At 42.0% G+C, this 21,813-nt stretch overlaps 1 protein-coding gene across 16 annotated transcripts in view; it reads left to right on the forward strand.

Moving 5' to 3' along the window:
* The window catches only part of LIMCH1 (LIM and calponin homology domains 1), a 177,423-nt gene that overhangs the window by 94,358 nt on the left and 61,252 nt on the right, over positions 1 to 21,813 (forward strand). For 12 of the 16 annotated variants that reach the window (XM_066995787.1, XM_066995794.1, XM_066995800.1 and 9 more), the window contains 3 exons: positions 12,024 to 12,130; positions 15,483 to 15,513; positions 18,527 to 18,637. In XM_066995787.1, coding sequence (XP_066851888.1) covers positions 12,024 to 12,130; positions 15,483 to 15,513; positions 18,527 to 18,637 — 249 coding nt within the window. The remainder of the gene's footprint in view (positions 1 to 12,023; positions 12,131 to 15,482; positions 15,514 to 18,526; positions 18,638 to 21,813) is intronic. The other 4 variants (XM_066995797.1, XM_066995795.1, XM_066995796.1 and 1 more) reach the window with 2 other exon arrangements.

Raw genomic sequence — 21,813 nt, forward strand, 5'->3', positions numbered from 1 at the left:
CAAAGCTGTGAGATCAGCTTCATGGCAAAGCAGAGCACGCCTTGGGGTTTTCAGGTATGCAAAGCCCCAGAAAGTGGGCACTGCCTGTGTGCTGGCTGCCTGTCCAGGCTCTCCACAGTCATGCGCAGGGTCATGGAATCACTGAATCATAGAATGGCTCGGGTTGGAAGGGACCTTAAAGATCATCTAGCTCCAGCCCCTAGATGAGGATCAGGGGAATGCTGAACCTGCTGAAGCCCCTCTACAGATCTGGGCTGGCTGGCACAAGCACAAGGAGCACTGCTGCTACAGTTCGGGCAGTGACCCTGCATCACACAAAGTGGTCGCATAGCTCTGTAACCCCCTTTTTTAATAGGACTACATCTGTTGGCCTCGTAAGTCCCAGGTGGCTCTGTAGTAGGGTCTCCAGCCTGCAGGGCTGCTTAGCTTGAGCACGGTGCAGAGCCTGAACTGGTTGCATGCGTTCAGGCAAGGCAGTGCTGTGCCTGATGGATACTCCCCAGGCCCTAGGAAGGGCAATGTTGAGGTTCTTGCCAAAGCCAATAAGTCCTGCTGGCCGTGAGCTGATTTTGGGTAGCTGTGTGTAACATTTGCGTTCTCCAGAAAAATGCGTCTGCGGGAGCGGTTTGGAGACATGTGAGCTGGCTTGGGACTGGGGCTCTGCAGGGCTTTAACTCAGCTAAATTGCTGGCGGTTTGTTGTTGGCTCTGGAGCTAGTACAGCTGCTTTCATGGCCCATGAAGCCTGGCCTAATAAACTTGCTGGGCTCTGCTGGTTCTGTGCTCTAGATACACCTCCCTCTGATCTACCAACTGTGGTCTGAGTCCCTCTGTTGAAAAAGGAATAAATAGTAATTGCTTTAAGCTTACCCTTTTCCTTTATACATGCTTATCAGCTACGTTGTGTCTACTCGTATAATGTGGATTTAAATTGTAAAGGTTTTCAGAAATAGTAGGTGAGGAATTAGAAGCTGCTTGTTGTAGGACGCATGAACACCTCTGCTAGCCTTGCTCATGACTGAGGTGTAAGCAGGGTTTGGTTGTTTTCCTCTACGAACAAAAGGAGATCTGAAGTCTAGTTAGGACGGCAGGGAGGAGGATATATGCTGAAAAGATAGGAATGATTTATCATTGAGAGCTGATTTGTTTCCTCTCTCTTTTCCCACCACTAAGAGACGTGACAAGCTATTTCTGCCATTCTCACCCCATAGCTCGTGTTCGTAAGACTTGGTGCGATGCATGTGTTCATCTCCCTACCCTTGTGGCATTCTGCATTCTCAGGAGGTAGGATGTAGCAGGACGCCCCAAATACACCTCCAGCATGTTTACAGTAAATGGAAGTACAGGAATATCTGTCCTGTAGGAGGAAAGATCCGTTTCTGTCTTTCCACTGCCCAGAAGAACCAGAACCATTCTGCAAGAGCTGGGAGAAAGCCTTGCAATAGGAACACCCTGCATTAAAGAAGAGTTCCTTTCTTTCCCTCTTGTTTTAACCATTGATTTTATGCCCATAAACTTAAGGAAAGTCTTAAAAACAGTATGTTATTGTACTACTTTTTATTCTTCCTGAAAGCTTGATGTTCAGAACTGTAAACCATGCTGCCATCCAAATGTAGTCCATGAATCCTGCTTCCCAAGTGGCCCTAGAAGGGCATATTCGCACAATGTCTGTAGACTTAATCAACAGTGGTAATTTAGGCTGGCTATTCGGTGTAGTCCACCTGAGTTTGCAGCTGCCATAGCTTCATGAATAATTGTGTTAGTTCTTGAATTGCATCTAGGGAATGCTTTGCTGGTGGCTGAATAGGGATGGAACATAAATTGCCGCCAACCTGTTGGGTGGCTCATCTTGCCTTGGGTATTTATCATTAAAAATCCAAAACTGGAGATATTCAAGATGACCGGACACCAAACACATGTTTTCCAATATGAGAAAGAAACATCACATATATAGATTGAGTGTTGTGATATTCAGTAATTTAGGCAGTTAAAATCTATATGGTCAAAGTTAAGAATAGGCACTGACTTACTTTACAGCTTTTTGCACAGATATTTTGGTTGTCTATAAAATCTACTTGTAACAAACTAAATTATTTTCTTCCCCTTTCTTTCCTCACTGAAATTGTTCTAGACATCTACATGTGAAATTATTTTTTTTAGCTGAAAATAGAAACAATAATGTAGGTTTTCCAATTGGAATGTGCTGGAACTTCATTCAGTACAAAAAGCCAATTAAAAAAAAAAAGGTGTTTTTTGGACTTGAACGGCTTCTTTTAGAAGTATTTGCAAGGAAACCCCAACCTGTACGTTAAAGAAGTCCAGTATGTTTTATGTAATGTTGGCATGAAAATGCAAAGCTGTGAGTGGGGGGAAGATGTATTTCAGGTATCATGTAACAGCAGCAAAGAGATTTCTGATGTTTATCAAACCTTGAACACCCCAGATTATTAAAACATATTCCTTGGCAATAAAGAGTAGATGTTTAATTTGAAAGGAGAAAAGGAATTTGTTGCTTTTTTTGCGGAGGTCACGAACTGAGCAGGAATGAGTCCTCCTTGGCTGTTTCACTATTTTGCTGTTTGCCTTCGGGAATAGAGATTTGGTCTGATTTTAACAGCTACTGCCAGGCCCTCAGCCCCCCCAGGCAGCCTTCTTGCATCTTTTGAGGCCCACCTACAGCAGCTGTATTGGATATCGGGACACAGAGGCCCCCCAGCTGCTTTGGCGGTGCAGTATCCTGATCCTTGTGTAGCTGGTTGCTGTCTGCTGAGAGAAGTCAGAGTGCTGGCCAACTCTTCCTGCTCGTTGGCTGAAACAACAGATAGCTTTGCTTAATATACCAGGCAAAAGAGAGCATACCTCATAAAAGAAAGGGGCAAGAAAGTAAAGTCATCTTAACAGTTGCTGCTATTAGAAGAGGCATTATGAGGCTGCCAGGTTGTGGTCATGCATTCACCTTTGGAGGTTTCATGTCAATTTGATTTCAATTTTAGATACCAGTTTCTTTTGTACCTTTGCAGTTTCGATGTGATCTGCCTCTGTGCCTGAGTAGGAAGACAGCTGATAAATGACAAGGGGAAGATGGGAATTAAGGCTATAACTCCACTATAGCTTTGCTTATATGATTGATCAGGTTCCGGTGTACTAGAGAAGTGTCAGCTTTAAATCTCTCTGTTGCTCATTTCCAGTTATTCTTTTTGTCCTTGCTATCTGCTTTGCTTGTAGTAAAAGAGAAAAACTAGGAATAGTACAGTGATTGTAGGGTGAGAAGTATTTTTTCAGATGTGCTTTAAGTTTCTTATACTGGTTCATAATGTATTGTGCTAGGCAAGTAACAAATGACCCTCAGACACACCTTTTCAGGTGGAGAAAATTTTCTTTCCTGGAAAAAATGTTTTTTTTTTTTTTTTTTCTCAACAGCCAAGTCAAAATATAGAGAGCAGGCATAGGGTAACAGTGCCCTGAGATGTCAGATGTGATAAAATGATTCTATGAAGCCTGGAATCTGGAGGCAGAGAAAGGCAGGTAGGCTATGTGAGAAAAGGTAGTATTTTGTAATAGATCTACAAATATATTTAAGGAAAACATGGTAAAAATTGAGCACACAGACTTGCTTCACATAAGTAATCTTCATTACCAGCACAGTACAATGTCTTAGCAGGAACATGTATATAAATAGCTTTTGAGAAACATCTGTTGTGCTGTGGCTTAATACATGATTGCCTTGACAGCAGTCAGGAGAGGTAAAGGTTTGTCCAGCAGCGTTTGGCTGTAGCTGATTGCTGTATGTAAAGTGTAAAAGACACGTTTGTGTTGGAGCATAAGCGGTTTGCAATGTTCCTTGGGATTACCCCTAGGGAGTACTTTTTGGGTATATAACTCAGAAGGTAATTCAACTTCATTCATTTATGAATTCCTTCTTTTTTTTCTTTTTTTTTTTTAACGCAGATTGATAAGCTTTCATAGTGTGATATAATAGTTATGATTTACAACTCTAGATTTAAAGTCTAAGTATTTTAGTTTACTTGAAGCAGTTTGTTTGGGATGGCTGTCTTTGAGATCTTCCAAGCCGGTAGTCATACTGAGTACTTTCCTTAACACAACATGCCCTGATAATAAATCACACAAACAAACCAAATTTAGAAAACAGCGTTTTCTTCTTAGCTGTGAATTTTTTGCCCATTTTTGTATTTCATTGTAGATCTCAGTTGTGGGAGCAGCTGCCACAGGGATGCACTGAGAATGGAGAATATCCAGTTTCCCCAGGAGGGAAATGGTGCGGCACTAAATGTGATTTGAGAGTCCCTTGAAATCTGTGTTTAGGATCGTCATGCTCCTAGCACTCCTAAAACAGTACCTAAAAATGTGAGTGCAAATAAAGGTCAAATTTGTCTTCATGACTTTTTTTTTCCCCCTCCTTCAGGTAGCACCAGTATTGCCAGGAGGATGGGTGAGAAGGGGTGCGTGCCACAGATACTGAATGCTGGTTGCACTAAGAACATTGCTGTCGTGATTTTTCATTCTCCTCTTTTTTTGTAGCTCTTTCCCCAACACATTCTCCATAGCCCAATCAACAGGACAGAGCATGGTAAATAACAGCCCTTTCCATCACAGCAGAAAGAACCAGGTTTTAGTTGTTTATTTGTTGGTTCGTCTCTTTCTTATGGTGTTTTCCCCTCTCCTGGTGGTTTTACCCATTGGACTCAGGATTTGCAAGTTGAATTCCCAGCAGCTTCTAGGAGTCCTTGGCTGCACTGCAATGTACGTGGTTTTTTTAGTTGTTTTTTTTTTTTTTTTAACCCTGCTCTTGATGGGCTTTATTCATCAAAAATATGAGAAGTGGGTAACAGAAGAAGCAATGAAAATGGGGCGCAAACCCTCGCATGCCAAGCACTGTGATCTAAACAGCTGTGGAAAACAAGCAGAAAGGAAATCTTCACCTCTTCCTTGGCTATAGTATGGCTATTACCATAGGATATGGCATCAGATAGGCACCTCCTCTCCAAGATTGGGTGGATGCTGACATCTGGCTATGATTTCATCAGTATCAGAGCCAATGAATACCCTGAAAATGATGTGGGCTTTTTTTCCCCTTTGTTCTGTCTCCATTGCTGTAAACAAAGCCATCTCTGGGTGTATCTTGGGTCTGGCAAATTGGAGGGAATACACATCATCTGATTGCTCTCTCCCCCAAAGACTAGGATGTTTGCTGAGCCCCCATTTGTATAATGTTTTATTTATGCCTTCAGGGATAATGACCTGATGCAGCAAGGAGAAATCTCAGGACCTGCTTAGCTAGTGAGTCATAGGGTCTGCTGTGTGCTCGTGCTGCGTGCACCCCTCCCACCCCCCCGTGGTTTGCTTTCGCCTGTTGAGTTGAAAGCTGCTCTTGCTTATGTTCTTTCTTCCTCCATTTATATCATACAGTGCTGCAGGGATTTTAAGCTCATGTTAAAAATTTGCAGAAATAAGATACGTCATCCATTTCCTTCAACACCCAGGTTGCTCCCCGTACCCAGCATGAAATTTTCACTACCTGCCCAGGACGTGCAATGCCATTTTATATTTTTGTGTTTGCCTTTCATTATGCACAATATGGCCATTCCTTTGGGGGGACTTTGGTTACAACCATCGTAATACCCTGGGTCACCTAAGAAACTTACAGATGTGTTTGAAATTTGTTACAGGGCAAAGATTTTAAAAAAGCAAATCACCCAGTGGTGAAGGACAGATTTAGGAAAACAACAAAGGATTTCTTAAGACCGAGTTCTGTTGCTGGACTTTTGATTTTCTCAAAGAATTGCAAGCTTTTAGTTTTAAACAATGTGCTTTTTGATAGCTGAAGGACAAGTGTACTCACAACTTGGTCTGTGTAATGCTTTTCATCAGTTTTGTGCTTGTGTTTAGATTCCCCCTGCCAATTCTCATGGCATGGTTTTGTTTTGTTTTAATTATTATTTTCGGTTAAAACACTTCATTAATGTACACTGAATGTGCTTCTAATGATTGGAACTATCAGCAAAAGATGTTGTTGGATGCCAAAATTGCTAAGAGCAGCTTCGAAAAGATAAACGGAGCGTCTTCTTGATCTAGGCACCTGTAGCTTGTAAGTCTGGTTGGAAGCAGCAAGGTTTAAGCACCTTGATAGGAATTTGGCACTTCCAGCTACATCTTCAGGGTCTGGTACAGAACGTGTCCCGGCAGTCCTAGATACTGCTTGAGATTTCTTAGAGCCACCTTTGGGGTTTCTGGTATGTTTTGTGTAGGTGCAGCCTGCTCTCAACAGACCCACTTTCTTCATGGAGTTTTTAATTCTTTTTTTTTCTTTTTTTTTCCCTTTTGGAGAGAATGGAGCAGGGCTTGAGGAGACGCATCCCTTCCTTGTCGGTTGCCCAAACAGAAGCAGAAAAAGGCTAGGTTTTCTTTGCCAAGACAGTCTGTGTTGTCTTTTTGCTGAGCTCTTAGAGGTACTGCTGCCGCTGGCGCTCCAGGCAAACTTGGCCCTCTTCCCTGCTATTCCTGTAGCCCTGCCTTCAGAGGCGTACAACTTCACCTTCTGCCACTGTGTTATTCTTCTCATTTTAATCTAATCATCACTGTATTTATTCTCTGGGCCTATTTTTTTCTCCTAGGGGCTCACATGATCGCGCACACTGTAATAATTTTCCCCTTTGCCCTTCTCCTGTTTTCTGTCTGTCTGGGTGCTGGGAAGCGCTGCTCTGAGGAGGGAGAAGAGGCAGCTGCCATACAACAGCTTGCTCCTTCTGTTCCCAGTTGCCTTTTTGCCATCCTTTTGCTGTCTTTGGGGTTGTATCTGGAGCCAAGATGAGGTTGTGGAGTGTGGTGGGGTTTTTGCAGTGCCTGCTCACCTGGCCGTCAGTGCTGCCGCTGTGGGGCCTGCTGCCCTGGGTCAGACCGGTGGCGGGGATCTTCTCCTTTCCCTCCTTGCTCCAAGGTCACCCAGCCTCTGTTCTGCCCCACCTTGCATTTAATGCTGGCTACATGAGGCAGGAATCCTGTTATGTGGCCTTAAACCCGTCCCCCGTCATGCTCCTGTGGGGTTTCTCTTCAGTTCTCGTGTGGTGAGGCCTTTACCCGCAGGTATCTAAAGGGACATGGCCTGGCTTTGAGAGCATTGCTGCCAACCCACGGACTTGAAATCTCACAGAAAAAGGTGTTTTGTGAAAGCGTTGTTTTACTGCGTATGCAGGAAAGCATACTCTACATACAGTAAAATATACATAGAAGTTCTCAGCCCTTCTCCTAAAAGTTCTTCCCTGATGGACACGAATGTTTCATTCGGGCTGTGAATCGGTCGGGACCCAGTGCTTTTACAAAAATAAACGCTCATCATTAATTATTTACATAAAATGGAAAAATGAGGGAATTAGGAAGAAATGCTGAGAGTAAACACAAGGCTTTTAAGAGCCTGAATTCAAAATTGCTCCGAAAAGCGGTTTGGAAATAGATATTTTTAGAAATATTCAATTTATTCTGGAACAGAGAAAATTTCAGCATTCCAGAGATGAAAAATGCCACCTGGTTGTCTGCAGCTGTCCTGCCCAGCAGCGCGGTGCTGCCGGCAGCTCAGGAGACCGCAGACTTTGGGCTGTGACATGTACCCTGCGCAGACGTATAGCTGGGGTTTCTTTTGCTTGCCCTGCGTCTATCCGTGTATCTAATCCGGGCCGTGTTGTGGTACATCTGACGAAGGATCGTTCCACAGCGATAAGCCGCACTTCTGATCTGCAGCGTGGATCCAGCGAGAATACTTAGTGTGCTATTGTGACAGATGAAAGCAGTGGAAGTGGGCCAAATTCAGGCTGTTTTCCATTGCATCTGATCAGCAGATCCTATGGAGGGAATTTGCCTGCTGTGAATATTTGATTCTCGCTAGCTTGAACTATCCTGTGTGTTGGCAGTGCTACTGTGTGAATTTGTGGTGGCTTTCCAGGGTGTCTGTCCTACACAACTGCCAATTTCTGTTGTTTTTTATGGGATTCAGGATTTTGTGCTCCACTTCGTGTGCAAGGAAAATAACCCGAAGCTATACAATGAACATTTTTTTCAATCTATACATTATATACATTATCCATCTTTTAAAAAACAACCCCCAAATGTTATGAGTGAGTATTGTAATCTCCCTCCCTGCACCTTTATGGAGGTGCAGTCCCTCTGCCTCCATTCCCGTATGCATTATCTGTGGTTGGTTATGCATTATGGTGAAAGGGTTTTGTAGAGGTGAGGTTGCACGTTGCACACCCATGCATGTTGCACGCTCCTGAAAGTTGCACCCCCCTGTGAGTTGCACACCGGTGTGTATGGCCAGGTGACGGTGCTGCAATGCAGCATGAGAACAGGAGCAAACTGAGGGTGTGTTCAGGCTTTATGTTCCCTCCTTCCCAGGGCTGGGGCTGAGCTTCATGCTCCCTGCTGACCCGGGGAGCCAGTGCCCCGCACTCCTGATTGTCCATCCCTGCTCCTTCCCAGCCCTTCCTGCTGGTCCGTGGCTGTCTTTGCCCATGAAAGCTTGTTGTGTTGTGTCGGTTAATTTTTCTGTTCTGAAATTCAGGATAGCAAAACATTTTAATTGATAAATTTTGCATTTCCGACATTGATGAGTAAGTTTCATTGCTTTTACAGTGCTGACCTAATAGCAACTGTCATGGCTCTGCTTAGGCAAGCACAAAGCATTTAGTTTTCGACTTGTCAGTGTATCCTGTGCTTTAGTCAGTGTGTCCTTTATCTGTCACCACACTGGAGCATTTGTCTTCTGTAAGCAACCTGTTTATAGCTTGGGTTATTTTACAGATAAAAACTGCTTTTCTGTCCTAAAATCTTGTACAGCTTGCAAAAGAAATTCAGGCTGTAATCTTTAAACTCACTCTTCCTCTGGGTATACGAAGGACAAAACGAGAAGATGCTTGATTGAAATGAGTCACTGACTAGTGGTGTGAACCAAAACCACAAGAAGGCAGCAGGAGACAGTTGTGGGTCCCCCGGGCATGAAGGAAAAGATGTGCTGACCAAGCAACTGATCCTCCATCTGCTCCAGCTCTGTGATTGCAGCCAGTAACCGCTCAGAGAAAGGCATTATCATCTCCCTGCAAGTATTAAGAAAATCGTGTGTTACTGCCTTGTAGGAGGGACCGAATTCTGGTCCTGTGCCCATATGTGTATGGGGCAGGGAGCGTTGTCTTTGAGTGCACTGTAAAAGATACTGCCCTGCTAACTGAGGCAGCCCAGCTGACTGGGCTGCGATCCTTGCCACTGCACTGTGACCCACTTGCATGACCCATTTAACTTTGCCAAGTTGTACGGAGCTGTACATGCACGCTAGCTGTGTGTTTTCAGTCCCTCATTGTAGGTAAAGAGGGGTATTTTAGACACATCACTGCTTGTGTGCAGCACCTCTTTTTTTTTCCTTCTTTAGTTACTTCAACAGCAGCAAAGAAACACTACTTTTAGGCAACTACAAAAAATGAGTAGGTAGAGCTCACAGATACAGAAATGTATTTTCTCTCAAAAAATATAAACAAAATTTTTTGAGAACTGAAGAAACCAGGACTTGGCCAGTGACAGGTGTAGTAATCCAGAGAGAAGGCTTTCCTAGGATTTGGGTGGTAATGATAAGACTCCTTTCCCCTTTTCGTGATTTAGGAGTGCTGTTCTGCAGTGTCTTAATGGAAGTGACAAATACAAGTTTCAGCTGTACTGAAACAAACCAGGAAAAACTTAGTTTTGTAGTATTGTGAGGTACATTTTGGCTTGGGGATAGGCAGGCTAGACAGGTTTACCTGAGTATCTGCCACTTGAAAACAATTGTTGTTGTTTTATCCTTTTAAATAAATGGCCATTTTTAGTACCATCGAGAAATAAAAACTCTGAGATTCTTAACAGAAGCAAAAACTTCTGTCTGTGTTCAGTGATTGCGCCTTGTTGACATGCATGGTTATTTGTGCCAATACAAAGTACCAGCTTCCTGAGGGCGATGGTGTTAGCGACTGCTGGCAAATGTTATTTTTACAATGACCATCAAAATGGAAGCATGTACAAAAGCAGGCATAGGGTTGTGACACTGTGATTTTTGTTTTTGAGAAGTGGACATTTGTTCATCAGCAGAAGAACTGAGAGCCCAAAGTAAATTGCTGCCAAATGACTGATATTTTCATTCCTGCTTATCATAACTTGGATGTGAACTTTTGGCATAAGGATGGGTGCAATTAGTTATCCCCAGAGTTTCCCCTCCCTTGATTGTTTTCTAAACCTATTTGGTTACTGTGTCCTGTATGTCCTCTGTATTTTTGTTAGGAAGTGTTGTTGGGAACTTCTTTTTTAAAATGCTTTTGCATTTTTATTAGGTTTACACATCGCTCCACCCGCCATTTGGAAATGACCAGAACTGTCCGCCTTCAAAGGCTAAACACAAGAGTTATTCATGTTGCAGTTGGAAATACCGTGGAAAAATTGTCATGCAAACAGTAAGCCAGATGGAGAATTTTACAAGCATCTTTTCATGTCATGAATGATGCTGTCTCTCCAGGTTATGGGCTTTCTGCTCTCCCGACCGCTGTTCCTTTCCCTCTGGCTCCCTTCCAGGGCTGTTAAGCTTCAGCCAGAGGGAAGAAAGGGAGATTTGGACTCCTCTAAATTTCGAGGTCCGTATTTTTTTGTGGGGTGGCTGGTGACAGCAAGCTTTGTGCGCGAGGCTGCTGGCACGCAGGGAGCCCTCGCGATTAGCATGCTGATGGCTGCGCCCTGGCAGCGTAAAGGGGGCTGCGTCAGGAGCACACCAACAAAAGCCTGGCAGCGGACGTGGGGACAGCTCTGGGCTCCTGCTGCACGCTGCCACGCTGGGGTAGCCGGGAGGTGAGAGCTGCCCGCTCTCTTCAGGCCTTTGCTTCCTAAGTTTTATACAGGTGGGAGTCTGTCCTTCAGGTGTCCGCCACACACTGTGGGGCTTCTCCTCTTACCTGCTCGTAGGGCAGGTCACCTCCTGCTGGAGGTCGAAGATGAGAGGCCCTAGAAGATATCAAGCTGTACGTTATATCTTCACTTGTTCACACACGTGTCATTGCAGCTGCTGAGTTAGCAGTGTATATATCTGGTAACTTGTTCGCTTGATCTTCAGCTCTTATCTACATAAGAAAGCTCCTCTGGTTCTGTAAAAGGGGTGGTGGTGTATGTGCGTATGTGTAAGTATAAAATACACATTAAACATCTGTGCACACATACAGATTAAATCCCTCCACGCAAACCCACGTGCCTTCAGCCCTCTTTGGTTTGAAAGAGGCTTGCATCAGTTTGAGCTTAATTTCAGTTATTGGTTAATGCAACAGTAAGTCACTCTGAAAAGTGTAAATCCTCCATGAATGGTATTACAAAGTTGGTGTTGCTTCTGCTTACAGACGGTGGTTATCTAAAGTGTAGTTTCAGGCTTCTTATTTGTGGAGAGAGCACCTACCTCTTTTCCCAAAGAGGTTTTTCTGGCAGATTAAGGTCAGAGGCGCAAGAAGATGGTTGTGTGAAATAGGAGTAACTGGCTTGTGTTTGTGTGGACATGCGGAATGTTTTCTGAACAAACCGTTTGCTTAAATGATGGCAGGATGTTCCATACCTGCCTTTCCCACTTGTTTCAGAAATCCAGCCATTTCTTTTCTGCCTTGTAACATGCTGAACTTTTGTTGGCTGCCTACAGCAGTAGGTGGGGAAATTATCAGGGCCTTTTCATTTAAAGAAGTTGCCAACATCTGGGTTTGGAAAGAGAAAATTCAACAAACTCGTTGCAGTTAGTTTATATATATATATAGAGAGAGAGAGTTTTATTTCATATTTATCTGGTTTTCAAGCAAAGCACGCTGTCTTACTAAAATAGATGACTGGCAATGGCTTTGGTTCTTCATCTAGCTAACGATGCGACTCAGTGAGCTGTTGCTGAATTAGGGAGATGTTGGTTCAGTAAGATTACCTTTTCAAAGTAAGAAAAGTTAAAAGTAATATTTTTTTTTTTGTGCCTCGTTTCAGGATAATATCATCTTATTCTTAAGAGGCTGCAAAGAGTTGGGACTTAAAGAATCCCAGCTGTTTGATCCTGGTGACCTGCAGGACACATCGAACAGAGTGACTGTCAAGTAAGTACAACCGCAGTTTGTGATGAGCATGTTATACTCTCAGATGCATGTGATTAGATGGTAAATATTTGAGGATGAGCAAAAAAGGTATAAAACTGTCATTTGTATAAAGCAAATAGGAAGCAGAGATTTTTGAAACTTTCAGTGCTGGGAATAATACATTGTTCTCTTCAACAGTCTTTCTCCAAGCATTATTTTTCCCAGAGAGATCAACCACAACTCTTTTAAAATACTGATTTGTTTCAAACAATGAGACTGTGTGAGACTTAACAGGGTTTGTGAGTTTGAATTGATAGCATTTTTAGTCTATCCAATTTATGAACAACGTAGGCTGTGGAAAAAAAAAACAACACTGCTCTGCTATCACATATTAAACTGTTTTGATGATGCATTATAAGACATTTCTAGGTCTCAGACTCCACAAGGTGCAGACAATGAGCATGGTCTGTTTATTTTCTATCAAGAACAATAGGTTACGGCACAGCATTTGGGCTGAGGACTTTTGTCCAAACTGCATGAACTGGAAACGCCACAGTTTAGATTTTTATTTTTTTTTTAACCAAAGCCACTCACCTGCTGCCACACAGATTATCACACACATATCAAGGGATTCTTCTTGCTAATAAATAATTCACTCTTTTTTTTTTTCTTTGAAATGATTTAAAAAATTTTCCAGCTCCAAAATTAATAGCTTCTTACCATGGTTTGTACACGTCCCTTATTGTGAGGTGCTCAGACTCTAGCACTTGTAGTGTAAAATGCTGAAAATACAAAATGATGTGAAGTATGGATATGAAATTGGCAGAGAAAGAATTACTGACTAGCCTAAGGTTGCAGAGAGCAGGCTTCAATCGAAGTCTGTGCAGTCATAGATTGAGGTCTTAAACAAGAAATGTTCCTTTCAGGGAAGATGTTGCCCTCATGTAGGAACAGGAACAGTCAAACTCTTTTTTTTTTTTACTCATTTATACAAGTGCCAGTCAAGTTCCTCGCTCCCCAAAAGCAAGAGCACCCACAGTGTTTCATAAAATTAACAAAGACTTTTAATGCTTTTTGTCACGAAGTTTTCATGAATTCTTCGGGTCTGTCATGTTACACTAAAAAGTTATTGCTCTACAGACAAGCAAATACTGCTGAGTTGATTGAATGAACTTGCTTCATTTGGCCAGAAAGGTTTGGCCAAAAAAAATCACTAACGAAATCCTGGTGAGACATATCCATTTTAGAAAAGTATATGGAAACAATTTACTGAATTTCAGCGGCATTCTAGGTTGTTTTTTTTTTTTTTCCCTTCTGGCATTGAAAGCTGGGCAAGTTTTCCTGGTGTTCAGCACTGTCTGGGAAAATTCAAAGGTTCTGAAAAATCAAATTGGCCACTTTCCTTGCTTTGAGGAATAGTCTCCCACTTTTTGCTCTTTTCCAAGTTTCTGGCTCTGAGTCTGAGGCACTTCTTGCATGTACATACCGGTAGAGTACACAGCACCAGAGGGGACCATGTAATGAGCCTGCAGTGAAGCTTTCCCACCCTAGTTCTAAATCTGGTAATATTGCCACGGAAGAGGTTCCTTGTCACGTCCTGTAAAATCACGGCAACGAGTGGCTGGAGAGAGCCGCAAAACAACCCCTAATCTCCATATAAAACCAGAGATAAATGGTCGTTATAACAATCTTGGTCTTTTAGAGGTGAGGAGAGCAGAGCAGCTCGGAGGAAGCAGCTTGGAGGCTGGGACTCGCGTGCAGCTCCAAGGAGAGCTGTCCAGCATGTAAGCAACTTCCACCAGGAGTAATAAACTGCAGAGCTGCCTTGGCCCTCGGCTGCGTACGGTGCTCGATAGATGTGAAGTGTCTCACTGGCATGGATTTTTTTCTCCCATCAGCTCTTCAGAGAAAGCAGCTGTGGAAACGAGCCAAATGTTTTTCTAGTACTGTCCAAGCTCATGCTGAGTAACCGAGAGAGGTGTACAAGCCAAGTCCATGACTTTTGTAGAGAAATATGTTCAAGACTGTCTTCTGCTAGCTAGATCTTTAAGTATGAAGGTGATTTTTTCCTCTTTGAAGACTTTTTTTTTTTTTAACACAGTAAAAAAGGTATTTGTTCAGTGGTAAGGGACAAATACGACATTATTGCACATGATTAACATAATGACAGTTTTTAACCTTTTTTCATATAGGTGCTAATTGAAGTAGGTATTAGATCTATTTTTTTTGGATCATTCAGCTTATAAAGGCTATGAGCTAATGCTGTAAGGAATTTCTTCTTGACTTGTTAAACAAGACCTTTTTCCACTGCTATTTTATTAAGAAAAAAATGGCACTTTTTTTTTTTTAGCATGTAGGTATTGACGGATAAAATTTTGGCTTAAAAAAGATACCAAAAGTTCTTCATTTTTGTGTTGGCCTATATTTAAGTTTTTGTTATTCTCACAGATTTAAGTACATTTATTTTTGTTTTTGTCAGGTAACCTTTAATGTTGACTTAATGTTATAGTAGAAAGCAATTCTGTTATACAATAATCAGGAGACAATCTGTACTAAATCTGAAATACTCATTTATTTTTAGCACCTAAATGTGATGCACATTTCCTTCATTCTTTTTTCTAATGGTTTCTCTGCTGAATTTTGAAATGTTGTTTATGTCTGTGCAGACGTTCTGCTTTGTTGTTTCTAACAAACTTACACCCTTTTTGATAAATATTAGTGAAAAAATACATTGAGAAGGATGCCTATGTTGAGTCTGAGCGCTCGAGTATACATTCAGACAGTAGAATATGCTTTCCTCAGCAGGTTCTGTTGTAACTGGCAGGATCTTTATTGCTTCACCTATCTGCTTTGTTCTTTGTGGTGCTTGTTTCCACAGAAACACCTGCTATATTTCATTAATGCTTGGTGTTGATTTCCTTGGAGTCATACGCATGTTCGGTTGCTTTCAGAATCTGTATGGGTTGCATGATTTATCACGGAGCAGAACCTGACTATTGGATTACTGCAGAGTGGATTTTAGCAGTGAGGTCTTTGGTCTTCTTTTTTTGAACAAATCAGCACCTCTGTTTAAAGGAAATATTCTTGGCTCTGTCCTACTTTACTGTGGGACCATTACAAACTCATTTTCTTTTGTACTTCCAGAATTATAATTTAATGATTGAAGTAATGGTGACAAAATACTCCCACGTTATGAATAAATGAATGTGTGAACTACATCTTCTTAGCTTTCATGTGTTTCCAGCCAGCAGAAGCATTCTGCAGACTTTTGTTAGGGAAAACGTGATCTGCTGCATACACGCTCTTGAAAAGTGTGTCTGCTTTCTGATTTTTTTTTCCTCTTTCTTTTTTGTGTGTGTGTGTGTGCAACCAGGAACATTGACTATAGTAGGAAGCTGAAAAATGTAAGTACATGACCTGGAGTATTTTTTTTTTGTCTGGTTTATCCTGTATTTGGCCTGAGCTAGAACTTTGTCAGTAAAAAACCTGTAGAGTTGAGTATCGCTGAGAAGTCCTGAATACATATCTAACTGGGTTGTACTGGGAACTTAGGTAGAGCGGCTATGGCAAAGCAGCCTTACGGGAGAAATAAAACGGAGAATATTTGTCTTCACTTAGATAAAGAAATAAGCAAACTGATCTCTGTGCTGTCCGCTGTGGGACGGCTTTCAGTGGGAATGGCCTGACTCACCCATGAAACTACTACTCCTTTGAAACCTTTCATGGATATATAGCCATAAAGTGAATTTGCACAAAGGATTTAAAATGAAGCAAATTACCATTCCATCTGCATACGAATTTTCTATCAGATTTGCTAGCTTTCTTGTTTTTCTTCCAAATAAATGTTTTCCCAGAAAGGCTAATTCCATTTACCTTTAATTTCTTGCTGATTTGAACTAATGGCAATGGTAATGGATTCTGTAATTGTTAAGTGGAAAATAAAATGGCTAAACTTTGCTGGACTCAGAGTTAGGTATTCTTCTAAAGCCTAGCGAGCTCTTGCTCCTTAGTCAGCTGTAAACTGCTATAAATTCAATTTTATATTTGGCTTACATCCCTATAAACTGCTAGGAAATGCCAAGACCTTTTCCTAATAACTTCGCAAGCCAGTAATCATGACTGCAGGTTAAAAAAAAAAGGAAAAAAAAAAGGAAAAGAAAAGAAAAACTATTTCGTTCAGTCTTTCCCACCATCATTAAAGTAATATCTTTTGCATCTGACACGCAACGTTGTAGGGGAAGAGTTCAGCTTTCAGCATTTTAGCACCCTTCTGGGCGCTGGCTATGTGTATTTGTATAGACGTATTGTTGCAAAGGTAAGGTTTCAAAAGTGTTCTCCGCAGTGTGTTTGCAGGCAATGTATACTTTCCAGGTGCACAATACTGCAATCTCGGCTTGCAGCCAATCGGAATTGCTTGCAAATGTGACATTATTTGGGGAAAAAAAAAAAAAGCCATGGATAAAGAAAGGCAGAAGATAGAAAGTGACCAAATGCTAGCAGAAGTAAATAAAAATACCACAACCTTCTTCAAAGAACTGAATGGCTAAATGAATTGGACAGCTTCCTCGTTGCTACGAGTGCTAGATTCACAAGTGTTTCCACTTAACTCGAGAACATGTACTGTAAGGGATTTTTACATAAATTTGTTGTTCTGTGTTGAGTAGTGATGGGTGAAGGAAAATTGTTCAGATACTTATTTTTTTCAAGACAAAAAAATGACTATTGACAAAACCACCTTGTTTTCCTCAGCACGGTAGTATCAATTTGGATATAATTTTAAAAATGAGGAAAAAAATTTTTGAACTGTATTAAAAACTTTATTCAATTATTTTAATGGCATGTATATCATTTATATTACACGCCACGGTTGTGTTTTTAAACAGACAATCTGCATGCCACACGCAGTATTTTCTGGCAGGGCCTCAGCTGGGGTGCCGTGTGTGACTTTGGATATCACACTGGTAGGAAGGAGAGAGATGGTAGAGAAAGTTGGTTGAGAAAAGATTATCAGGAGTCTAGTATATGTGACTGAGGAGGAAGTACTGAAGGACTTTGGGTGCACGTTTTAGGGAAAGGCCTGGCAGAGATGCCTGTCCCCACCACCCCCATGGGTTTTCTTGTAGCCCTATTTCTTTAATTCGTTTTATAGTATACACTACATGGGCCTGTCCCATCAGTACATAAAATAATGTACTTCTGTTTATTTAACTTTATAAGATGATTAATGGCAGCTATTAAAGGCAATTATCATTTATTATTGTTTGCACATCTTTTCCACATCAAAATATTTCCTGCTTGTTCTGCAGTTAAATACTTTGCTATGTCACGGAATGGGCAGAAGTAATGAGCACTACATGAGAAAATGCCCTAAGTTCTGAGGTGGTGCTTCGATATTTTTAACCGGTGCAAAGCACAGAATTGAACTTCATTTGGTGATCAGTTTCCGGTCCAAATTGCTGCTGCACAGGTACCTTTTAAAGGTATTGCAGCCAGATAAGTGGAGACACATGGATCTAGAGAAGGACTGTTTGCTTTCCTTGTGTGACCTCAATATCGGTGCTTTTGGAGGTGTTGGATGTGACCATCCTGAGCATCTTAATTTCTCCTTCCCTAAAACAACTGCAGACCCAGCTAGGTCAGATCAGATTTCTTTGCTACCTAAAGGAGTGAGAGGGTATATAAACATTTGCAAGTGCAATTCCTGGCTTTTCTTCTGTGCTACTTTTGAATTGACTTTGGAATTACGGATAGACATCGTCAGAACTTGAATGCAACCACTAACTCTTTCCAGTTGAGTGTAATGGAAACAATCTGATGCTTGTGGCTTTTGATTAATCTTGGGCTGAGCATTTTTTTAAGCTAACAGATCGCTGGGAATAAAGCGATCCTGCAAAGTTCCTGTATCAATTGATAAACTATATTAAGGTGATTAAAAATGGAACTACCTTTTCTTTCCTTGAAATAGGCAGAAACACATTTCAGACATTGTATTTATTCCATTAGTCAGCACTGTTTTAATTAATGACCACTAGTACTCTTTAGTTGTGTTTTTTTGTTGTTGTTATTTTATTTACAAATAGGTATACTTACAAGTGTCTTCTGGTCTATTTCAAATTTCTTGCCTAGTGTTTCTATTCAGATTTAATTCTGGTGTTTGCTTTCCAGGCAGACATGACAGTTCCATTTTTTATAAAAGTAATACCAGGAATGTAATGTGTTAAGTTACATGATTAAATCTTCATAGTTGCCTGATGTATTTATGCTTAGCCATTGACAGACACTGCACTTTCAATGGAGGTTTATAACAAAGTCTTGTGCTGCTCTGTGGTTTAGAATAAACGAGGAATGCTTAAGGGAAGTAAATTAAGCTAAGTAACTGTGAGGATGGCTTCAATTAATTCTTATTAACTTCTGCAGGTATTAGTCACCATTTATTGGCTAGGGAAAGCGGCAAACAGCTGCACGTCATATAGCGGATCAACCCTGAACCTGAAGGAGTTTGAAGGTTTGCTGGCACAAATGAGAAAGGTATTGTTTTGTTACGTTTTGGGACTGGGAATTTAGTTGAAACTGTTACTCCCATGAATAACCTGTTCAGTGCTAAATATGAGAGATGGTGGGCGGGAGTACAAATTACTTAGCAAACCCCTGCCTCCTTCGAAAATGTGTCTGACTCTACCATGCCATAAACATGACTTTTTTTGGCAGCTAGGTTGGTGGTGATATTAATGATGCAGCACTTGATGTGAAGCAGGGCTTTAGAATTGTCATGTGTCTCTGTCGTCTTCATTTCCTTAGTTTTTGGTTTGAATTATTTTCATTTATGACACAGAGTTTCAAGCTAGAGGAGCTAAGAGTCGAAAGTAAGCTGGCAGGACTTACGGGAGCAGATTTCTTTAAACCATTCATTCTTATGGGCATCTTTTTTTTTTTGAGTTGCAACATAAAGCATGAAACCAAAGTATCTAAATAAAGCCGAAGGGTAGAAGGAAGAGATGATATTTCACAAAGGGCACGGCGGTTTCTGAGGAGCCGAACTGTGTTGGAAAGGAAAAGTTGCCACTGCTGTAGAGTGGTTTGGGGATTTGTGGTTGAGTGCTGGAGCATGGTTGCAACCCGGGACACTTAACCTCAGTAGTGGTTAGTGTTGGTATCCGAGCATGCATTTACTGGGGGTGACAGCAGCAAGGAGCGGGCACGTAAGAAGATGGAAGCACCCAGTATTGTGTATATTGGACATACAGCTCGTGAAATGACATGAGATATGGTCTGCAGCTCCCAAACAGCTTCATGCCTGCCACTCCTTCCCCATCTCATGTACCTGCCGAGTCACCACGGGCAGTAGGTTTGGGGACAAAACCTCTTTGCACATTACTCTCCTCAAGCTGTGTGTTGCTACGTCTGTACCAGCTGCAGCTCTTCAGTCGGGGGTCTCAGAGGGCCAGCAATGAGCTGCCACTAGACAGGAAGAAATATTTGGCTGACTGATAGCAGTTCCTACATCCTAGTGTGACAAGAGAACCCTAATTAGATTGATAAAATCACTGTTCGTGAGCCCAGTTTCGGTGGAAAAAACAAACGGAAATGGGGAGAGAAGGGAACTTCCCGCTTCTCTGTAGAGATTTTTGTTCTTCATTTGACAAGGCCTGCACTAATCACTCAGGACTTTGCCACGTGAGTGATATGACTAAGACTAAGCAATAAAGAAATTAAGTTAATACTTGAGTTGTTTCCAAATAGAAAATGCAAGAGGAGCAGTCCCCCCTCCAAAGTCTGTAATCTGAAAGGTGAAATGAAGGTGGACAGCGGAGCTAAGGCAGAAAAATAGCCAAAGTGCAGGTTTTTATAATGTTAGTGCGACACGGCATCATAGTTTTTTTAATGTATAATCTCACAGCATCAGGCTCCTTTTTCACCAGGTCATATCTACGCACCTAACTAACCATTAGTCTTTTGGAGGTCTCCTTGAGCCCTTTTGTGGGACGAAGAAGGCTGGCCCCAGAGGGCAGGGTTCTCCGCGGAGCTGACAGCGGAGCGCCTGGCCGGGCAGAGCCGAGCGCTGCAGGTTGAAGACAAAAGCAAGAGTCTGGGGCTTGATTTGTTGCAGATGTTGGAACGGGGAGTGGAGTAGAGATCCCATAAAAGCTGGAAGCTATATACTCCTTTAATGTAAAAACAGAGCTCTTTGCAGTCCTGAAGTCTGCTCAGGTGGTGCTGATACGAGGGCCACTGGTGGCTCATTTTGAGCTCACCTCTCTACTCCATACCCCTGTGGTATTCCACTTTGGCTCTTGTGGCCTTCTCTGTTACTGAATTTGAAGAGGATTTGGCCATAAAATAGAACATGTTAATCATGCTGTGTAATGCTCTGATGTTCTTTATAGCTGAGCTTGAGTGATGAAAAGACACTTTATCACATTCTCTACTGGCGTTTTTTTCCACAGAATTTAATAATTAAATCCACCATAAATTCAGCCTGTTTTAGTTCTTCTGCTATAAATCCTCCCAGCCCTTCTTTTTTAATAAGGAAATCAAAAGACAGCTCAGATGTAAGTTGTCTTGGCTTCATCTTTTTCTACTTCTCATACTGAAAGAGCTATTCATTTCTAATTTTATTCCTGCTACTCTGTTTTTAATTTTATTAACTATTTGGATACACGTTCCTCTTTACTTTTAAACTGGAAGTTCCCAACGACAAAACATCCATGGCTTTTTGATTATATTTAACGGGGGGAAGTTCCTGCGGAACTGCATCTTACATTTGGCAGTCCCACTTTTGCTACCACATAGCGACGTGCCGTGTTTTGAGTTAGGTAATATGAAAGGCTGGTTGCGCGCTATCGGGCCTGCAGATAACCACTTTCTTTTTCCCACTGATAACGTTTGGGAGATGACGTTTGTGCAGAGCAGGACAAGCACCCGTCTGTGAGGCGGTGTTTGGCGGGGAGGGTGGTTTGCCAAGGGGAAGGCTGTAAAGCGCGTGTTTGCAGAAGTCTAGGACACCATCCTGGTGCCTGCCTCCTAATTCCTGGTGAGCTGCACGCAGAATTAACATAAACAGGCCTTTGAAAGGAGGGTCTGCAGAACTCATTAGTTCACAATTGGACTGTTTTCAAACTCTGAAAGATAGCAAACACAGGATGGGGCTTTTTCTTGCCCAAGTTTAAGTCCTGTAGCCGCTGAGCGTTTCTGTGTCACTCACATACGGTAATTTAGGAAAATGGAAGTGTGCCTGAGGATCGAGAATAGCTGGTTGGTACGAAGAGATGAGGGGATTTAGGGAATTTGGATTTTAAAAGGATTTGGGATCGTGTCACAAACAGGGCTTTGATAGGATTTTTAGTTTTGTTCTTGGATCTGTGTAACTCATGCAGATTTCAAGGAGACAGAGCTTTGTTCCCTGGCATTTCTGTCAGTATTCAGCTCATGCACTAAGCAGGAATGGGGAGGGAAATGGTGTAGGACTCAATTACTACTTTGATAGATACATTTTCTTTTTAGAAATACTTTCACTTCAGTTTGCAGCGAGGTTGCTCACTGACGTTACCACAGTTCAGCGTGGCCTTAGGGAACCTTTACTGCTGTCCTTAACGCGGTGTTTTGGCAGCGTAACAGTGCGTGGCGCTAATTAAGCCTTCTTCCCGAGAAGTTTGCAGGACGTTGGGTCTGACGTCTCCGTCGCGCTTCGAGCCTCCCTGCCTTCC

The sequence above is a fragment of the Anser cygnoides genome, chromosome 4, assembly GCF_040182565.1.
Source record: "Anser cygnoides isolate HZ-2024a breed goose chromosome 4, Taihu_goose_T2T_genome, whole genome shotgun sequence".
In the NCBI taxonomy this organism is placed as follows: Eukaryota; Metazoa; Chordata; class Aves; order Anseriformes; family Anatidae; genus Anser; species Anser cygnoides.